The 8,603-nt window shown below is 37.7% G+C and overlaps 1 protein-coding gene across 1 annotated transcript in view; it reads right to left on the reverse strand.

The window, feature by feature from the left end:
• Positions 1-7,463, reverse strand: part of LOC140158676 (uncharacterized) — a 78,838-nt gene extending 71,375 nt beyond the window's left edge. Inside the window, exon 1 of the mRNA XM_072181855.1 lies at positions 7,096-7,463. Coding sequence (XP_072037956.1) covers positions 7,096-7,377 — 282 coding nt within the window. The 5' untranslated portion in view covers positions 7,378-7,463. The remainder of the gene's footprint in view (positions 1-7,095) is intronic.
• Between the last annotated feature and the right edge of the window lie 1,140 nt (positions 7,464-8,603).

The raw sequence follows: 8,603 nt of genomic DNA on the forward strand, positions 1-8,603 counted from the left end.
GTCAGTTAATACACATGGATGAGGGAATTCAACTTTCAATATAAACAAATCAAATGTATCGCAATGAAAATGATAAATTCAGCATGTTCAGTTGGGCTGAAATCGAGTCAACTGATCCGGCGGCGCTGGCCTAATTTTAAATTGCTTAATGGACATTCCCGAGAGACATTCACGAGTCCGGTCCATTTGCATTATCATATCAGTAAAAACAAGATGAAGACCGGAGATGAAGATCACGTTGGTGCTTGGCCGGGCTTTCTTCAGATTCGTGGACGACGGAGTACGACTACGAGTAGGCCTACTGCCCGATACTGCAGGATCGACTCTTTCAATTCAGGACTCAGTTCAATTTTGTTGGTGGTTTATCGACTTTCAACTTTAAATTCACAAATGCTCGGCATGTTGCATAAATTTGGTTATTTCACCGGCCGGGAACTGCCGGGCTGGGTGGCCAGTGGGTCTCGGTGCGGTGTGGGTTATCATCCCGGACTGTCCCGGCCTTCATAACTTATGGGCTTGCACTTGGATCCGGACTTAAGTACGTGATTTATTAATTATGTGCAGTGCTTTGGTTCTAAAAAATTGGAAAGGAGCAGAACACGTCCGTCAAACAATACAACTCATGAACTTACAAGGAATATAAATTGAGATGAAACCCGATATGAAAGAAGTTACAAGCCAAAAATACGGTAGGCATATAAAACTACATACGCAGATTGGTTTTTTTTCACGTTGCGTCACGTCCGTGCCGATTTATAAACTTTCAAAACAACGGATATAAAAGACTTTGTCATGATCTTAGTTCTCATTTATAGATATTCTTGATCCATTGGTTATTAATTAGTAGGCCTACTCCGGATCCATGGCAGAGCGGACAACACAATTTATCGCCAGCCAAACAAATATTATTAATTAAAGACGCAAGCAATCTAATTTTAATTGACACATGATTTTCTCCTTCGTAGTTCAAAAAAAAGTATGAATAAAAAATACGTATGAGCTCGTAGGCCTATTCCAAGTATAATGTAAATTTTGAGTGATTTATATTTTAACTTGGTGATCAACACGTGTTGCTGTTGTGTTGCAATCAGTGACAGAAATATTAAACGGCAAACTCTAGAGACAAGAAGATGGTCATGCTAAAAGTAATGTTGATAAAATTAGGTTATTTATATTACTGATTTGACATCCAACAATTTGCTACGATCGATCGAACCTTTTATCACTCGGCGACGCTGAAGTATGTACGGTACTTATCTCGGCTCAAGTGGGTTTGGAGCTCCCAAAATAACCAATACACCCAAGCTGTGCATTGGGTGCTTTTTGCTGATTTGCTACTCGTTTTTGCTGCTCGTTTCTCAAGTGGCGATGCTCGTTTTTCAAGTGGCGATGCTCGTTTTTGCTACTCGTATTAAAGTGGATTGGGTAACATAACAAAGGAGGAACAATGGTTAATTCCTCATTGTTAGGAGGTTTTGAAAACGAGTAGAAGTGTCCAATACGAGTAGTTTTCCATTACCAGTGCAGCTCCTTGGTAACAATGTTGCGTAGCATGATTGGTTATGCATGTGGGATGCGCTCATTGCTTTCAAATACGATACATGTCAGGTCTGAATACATGATACTTTTACAAATATACACAAACTGAAAATCTGCCATAACATGTGCAGGTAGGGATGCTGCTATTGCTGCACATGACTGACCAGTAACCATGGAAACATGTAATTTTTAAAGTTGTGTATTTTAAAAATTGAAATTAAACAGAATTAATGCCATCTTCTTTCTACTAGCTGGTGGTCTTTGCTTTGACCATTTTTATACTTAATTCACCTCATAATGTCTCTCAAGTTCTCAACCATCAAATGGCTAGTCTTTTTACTCCTCATATTAAGCCCTATACATGCATACGTACACAACATACATATACAAAAGCTGCACACATAATTGTTCGTTATAAAAACTAAGGGGAAAATCATGTCATGTTGAGCCTGATAAGCCAACTTATGACATCCCCTGTCTGTCATCAGCAACAATCCCTCAACAAGTCAGTAATAAGAAAGCTTTATCAACTCATAATTGATCAACTATCCTGCTTGAATTTCCTGTGAAAAGCCCCCCATCCTACTAACTTGCTAACAATTTCCCCCTTGTAATTTTATACCTTAAAATAGTCTTTGGCGAGCAATAAATAGCTTTAGTTTTATATAATATGCTTGCCTGCCTGCAAGGACTATATATGTTTTTTATTTTACAAGGCCAATGTCAAAATAACTATTTATTACTTGATGCACAAAAAGCCAGAGAAGTAAAAAAATAACAAGTCCTGATCAACTCTACTACAACCTCTGTTTTCCTTGTATTTTTTTTTATTATATTCTTTCAGCAAAAAAAAAAAAAGCACAGTCAATGAAACTTTTTAGTGAAATGTAGGTCCTACTTAACTTTTCTGACATCAGGTCGAGAAAGTTATCATTACAGCTTTCAATTCCTATCATTCTATTTGCACAGCAAAAACAGCTACAAGCTTTGTTTTATACATGTATTAAAGCAACATTTTCCCAAATTTTGCATCTAGAATTTTGTGATGAACTACCATATTAACTGTCCAGGGCGCTTAACAAAGTCAGTTTTGGTGGGCGCTTATTTTTAACATTCTTTAGGCCTACAATATGTCACAAAGGCCCAAAATATTCATGCATCATCATCATCAGTATGTATGTTTCAGACCATGATTCAGATTTGTATCTCAGTTTGCTAGGGGCATGGGCGGTTAAGGGGGTACTACACCCCTGCTCAAATTTATGCCTGTTTTTGCATTTTTCTTAAAAATTATAGCCCATTGGGGACTAAGTAAAATATGTATATTATAGGGGCAAGGACTACAACTACTGCACTGTAAATTTTATTTCAGCACAGACAACAGTTGTGGAGTTACAGTCAAAAATGAGGGAAAACCAATATTTGATCAATAAATCAATAACTACCGGTACTTGCTTTGAGTTGCTGAATTTTCAGTACAGTAGTTGTAGTCTTTGCCCCTATATACATATCTTACTTGTCACCAATGTGCTATAATTTTTGAGAAAAATGCAAAAATAGGCATAAAATTGGCCAGGGGTGTAGTACCCCCTCAATGGAATGAATACGGTACACTGTAGTGTGAACCAGGTAGTCCTTGTTGAAGGCCTATGATTGAACACATATGATTTCAAGTTATTTTTTGCATCTAGCTAAAACTGATACATGTATGCTTTTTGCTACATGTAGGCCCTATATGTTTTGTAAAGTTAATGTTGCTATATAATGTGACAAATTAACAAATTAAATTGAATGAAAAAAACAACAACAATCTTTTCCTCTGCAATTTCTATTTTCTGTGAAACTTCCTTAATTCCAAACCAACCCAGGCATTCTTGATCAAAAAAAAAAAAAAACAGACAAAAACAAAACAAAAATATATTTCTTTGTTAATGTTGAACTTAAGGCCATTAACTCAGGGCACTTTATTCACCAAAAATTATCTTCCCCATGTTGCATTGTTTCTCCGTGGCTCAAATAAAACTTCTAATCTTCATAATATCAAGAATTTGAACTAAATTTATACACACAATTATTGTAAGTTATCATTTTGTGATTTAAAAAATTAATAAAAAAGCAGCGAGTATGACTGTTTATTAATAAATAGTTTCCTGTGTATTACCATCACTTCTTACATAAGTTGGCAAGTGCCTTTCATTTCTCATAAAATAGTACACAAGTTCACTGTTCTTGACAGTTTAGTAAGGCATAATTTGTCAAGATCTTAACAAGGTATTCTTGGCAACAGAATTATGAAAGGAGGAAGAAGGCTTATATTGGTTGAATTATTCATAATTGGCAGGGGGTTCTCAAACTGTCAGGGTGAATTTCAATGCATTGATAATTCCATTGCAATGTATTAGGCCTATATGTACCAATTCTCTAGTTCATATAGGAAATCTAGGAAATTGCATGTACATGTATTGATGGCAGAAAAAGATACAATTGGCTAGAACTAGCCCCATTCACACACTGGAAATAGCATGGGCAAAGTGAGTGGATATATCTGCGTATCAGAGGACCAGCACAGAGTCTGTCACCATTGCCCTGCAGAGCTGATCAGTTTTATTCACCCTTAATTCTGACGAAGAAAAAACACACTGAACTGAAACAAATGTCAAATTATAAAACTTTGAGCAGTAATTTGCCTTCATTCTAGAGCATGTTGCCAGGTTGGTTTAATCATCCATTCCACCCCCCCCACCAAGGCATTAGCCAGAGGGGTGTCCAGGTGTCATTTGGACGCCCTGTTTTCAATTTGGACACCCTAAAATTCCTGATTTTATAGAATAAGGTACTTTTGACCATTTTGTACACCCTAAAGACACCCCTCTGGCTAATGCCATGCCCCCCACACACACACACAAATTCTTAATACAGGACCTAAATTTATAATAATAAATAGAAAGCCAATGTTCAATTTTTATTCACACCGTATGCAAACATTGCAATAGATTTGTTGAACAGTAAGTGCATTCTTATCAACTCTGCAAAACAACTTGGCAAAGAAAGCATCTAGCCAATGAGGTCATGGTCTGGTAATGTCATTATCCATTCATCAACTACAACATCCATGTGCATGTATGTTTGCCAATGCCAATGATTTGATTGCTTTGTTGTCCACAAAAACATGCCACCTGTACTGTGTAGTAGGCTTAGATGGTATGTTGCACATGTAGCTTTGTATTTATACAAGTAGGCTATGGTTATTTCAAATAGGCCCCATAAATGTGATTAAGGAGGCCAAAAATGCACCTGGATTTTCAAAAAAGCTGTGATTTCCTGCCAAAAACAAAAATGTTTTCTTGATAATTTATATCAAGAAAGGGCAAAGTAGTAATTTTGAGGTGTGATTCTTAAATTGTTAAATACAATTCAAGAATGGAGCCCTCAATAGACCATTTCAAATTAATCAAGATCAGAAAAGTTCGGAAATTCAGGTGCAGTTAGCAGTATTAAAGCTAAGGGTCAAAATAGTTGACACCCTGAATCCTGGGGAATGGCACTCTTGGAGTGAAAATACAGCTTATTTAGCCAACATCAACATGGGGCCATCAGATAAAATAAGTTGCTAAATAACATAGAAAACTTCTGCTATTTGGCAATTCACAATATGCCAGTAATGGAAAGAAAAGTGCAAATGTTCATAATTTTTTAGCACAAATAATTTTGACAAAATGTGACGTTACATAACAACATCAATCTACACAAGACATACCCCACGTGTGATTATGTCTTTCATGCAGATTTGTATTCAGGTAAAATAGACTTTGCGTTTGTGTTAGCGTTGATGACCTATATAAACTGCGTCATCCAGAATAAATTTCCGAAAACTTCCAATTTGAAAAGTTCTATTGTTTAGAATATCCTTCAACATTATCAACCATTTAGTTCTGCTTGGTCTGGACATTGAATTTAAATTCCTCAAAATTGAACATTTCTGATGATACAATTCTTTCAGTATAAATGTATGAATTGGGGTTCACAGAATTGATGGTATGATTAATAATTTATGCCTGAGGCAGAGCCGAGGGCATCCTCAATTCTATTCATGAACCATGGAAGTCCCTTTCATATATTCCCCAACATTCGGTGATTGTATCAAATTATAACAAAAAAATATATTTAATGAAGAAGGGGGCATATATGCTTCACACTAGCAGGGCGTTTTTCAAGACAAATGCGAGACACAAATTAATAGGGATACAGATACGGCCTAAATATGTGAGGATCGGAAATAAACGATGCAAGCCCGAGAAATTATGATCTCCTAGATAAAAAATTACGTGTTGGGAGCTCGATCAAACTGACATGAAATATACCGGGGTACATAATTGGCCGCTGAGACACAACATGAGAGAGTTATCATGGGGACTTTAGACTAGTCGAGACTGCCCGAGTACCAACTACAAACTCAGGTCTAGTGCAGTGGTTAGACTCTGGATCGGTAATCCAGTGACTGGGGTTCAATCCCCGCTGAGTCCTGATTTTTTCTCTCTCAAAATGTTCACATCATTTAAAAAATATATTTAATAATACCGTGGATGCATGCGATGTGATTGTGAATACTTGCTGAGGGTATTATCCCAGACACAGATGGTGTGAATCACGGCCAGGCTAGGTGCAGACAATACATGTATTACAGTACCGGTACATGTATGATTGATGTAGTATACCCCGGCCCGGTACATGTCTGTGACATCAGACATCGACATTTATTTGCGATGCAACAGGGCGAACACAGGCACAGGGCCTGGAACAGGGTAGTCACGATTATCGCACTTTCAGTTTCCCACGCGTTTGAACGGGAATTGGATTGCGTACTTTTTCGATGTCTAGTGAGCAAATTTTTTCAATATTTTGAGAAAATGATGTCAAATTTTCTATTCTGTATTGTTTGGTAATAATGTCTTTTGCCAATAGTATGTTTAAAATTGTAATTTTGTGTTTTTGATCGCAAAGATCGGATATTTTCGTTCGATTCAATTCTGAACCCTTACGCAAAGGTGCCGATTTCGCAGAACTTTGACGATAATTTTGCCTTTTTGGACACTAAAATGCTTTCGATCCTTAATTTTGTTTCAACCGAGTCTTAAATTAGCAAGCACAATAAGGTTGGTACCACTTTTATATACATTGATAAAATTTTAAAGATTTTTTTTTTTTTTTTTAACCGGCGCAAATCGTTAAGTGTGTATTTCCCATTGACATCCAAAATGGGAAATACTGAGTCTGATGGACATAGGAACAGGCGTCCATGAGACTCAAGCGAGTCTAGAACAGGGTGCTTGAACACTTTGAGATACATATAATGTGATCACAAACATGTGTGGTTCTTTATTTCAAGACTTTGTCCAACACACACTAACCAAATGGGATGTAAACAAACACATTTCTGGTCAGGAATCAAATCAACATTCACACACATCAAGCCAAGGCCTTCAATTTCCTCATTTTCATTCATTCTATTCCAGGTTAATGATATTCCATGTGACAGGTGCCCTATGTTATACTCACCTTCTGTTTGGTAGGGCTTATGGGACATGTTGCTTGTGTATTAGACGATTCCATTCCCGTCCCGGAATCTTGAGAAGACTGACTGGCATGTCTTAACCTGTCTAATGTATGGCCTGGCGAGCCATGGACAGGCGGCGATTCCGTCAAATAAGCTGGTAGGCTATGCTGGGGTTCATCATCAGAGTCACTTACGGATCCTTTACCTTTCCTAGCACCCCCACTATAGTCTGGTCTAGGAGGGTGTGGTGCTTTTTTACCAAGAAATTTCAGTAGTTTAGCCATTTTGATTTTTTTTATCCCATGCGAATATTTACGACAGTTCTTCGTGAATCATTTCCTGGATCTGCCGATCAGAGAGTTGCCAGCTATGTTTTGTTTCGTGCGAACGCCCTGTAAAATTACGATGAGAAATCTCTCAGACCTCTGGTGCAAGGCGGGGCAAAATGAGGGCGCGTATTTGAAATAAGAGCATCTCAGAGAGCAAAGGCGAGGGCTGAGCAATTATTAGCAAAAAAATAATTTGTTCGTATGGAAAAGCAAAATAAATTAGCAACACCCACGGCCACGGTACAACTAATAGACGCCGAAATCAGGGGCCGAAATTTAGGGACCGTTCACACACACTTGTAAGGGGGGGGGGCCTGATGCAAAAAAATTTCATCGTGAAAATTTTTCGGGGCCCCCCTTTACAGACGGCCCCCCCCTTTTTGTACATAGAAAACATATAAACTTAATTTTTCCAGGAAAATTTGTGGTCATTTTTTTCAGGGCCCCCCCTTAGGAGGGTCAACATTTTTCAGGGCCCCCCTTTTTGCATCAGGCCCCCCGCCCTTACAAGTGTTTGTGAACGGTCCCTTACTCTGAGGCAAAAGTAATTGGTTTCAATGAACAGATATTTTTAAAACAAAATAACAGCAAAGTTATATAGTAGGCCCCCGATATAGTGCTCGTATGAATTTATTTAAAGGGGGCTTATTCTGGGGGAGGCACTCAACTTAGAGCCTATGCCTGGATAGGCCCTTTTTTATGATAACCCCTTTTTTTTAAAGTCATACCCGATGACCCCCTTTTTTAGCCTCCAATGACCCCTTTCTAAAATTGTATCACTACGGATCAAAATGCCACAAAATGAATGCAGAAACTTTCAAGTTTATTGTAAATTTGGGAAAGAAATAGAATTTTGCTTCATTTGTTTCAAATTTTTTACCCGATGACCCATTTTTTAACATTTTATACCCAATGACCAGCCCTTTTCACTTTATTATACCCAACATATCAATTTGTAAGTTTATTTGCTAAACTTTAGCAAAATGATATTCTAAGGAACACTGAGGTGGAAACTGCGTATGCATTTGAGACAGACTTGTAACGAGTCACGACTCGAGACTCGACTTTTCAAAAATGGAATGACTCGACTCGGATTTTCAAATTTTCCCCATAGAGATTGTACAGTGACTCGAGTCATTTGACTCGACTCGACTCGAGATATTGTCAGAAATGACTCGACT

This window comes from Amphiura filiformis, chromosome 8 (genome assembly GCF_039555335.1).
Source record: "Amphiura filiformis chromosome 8, Afil_fr2py, whole genome shotgun sequence".
Lineage (NCBI taxonomy): Eukaryota > Metazoa > Echinodermata > Ophiuroidea > Amphilepidida > Amphiuridae > Amphiura > Amphiura filiformis.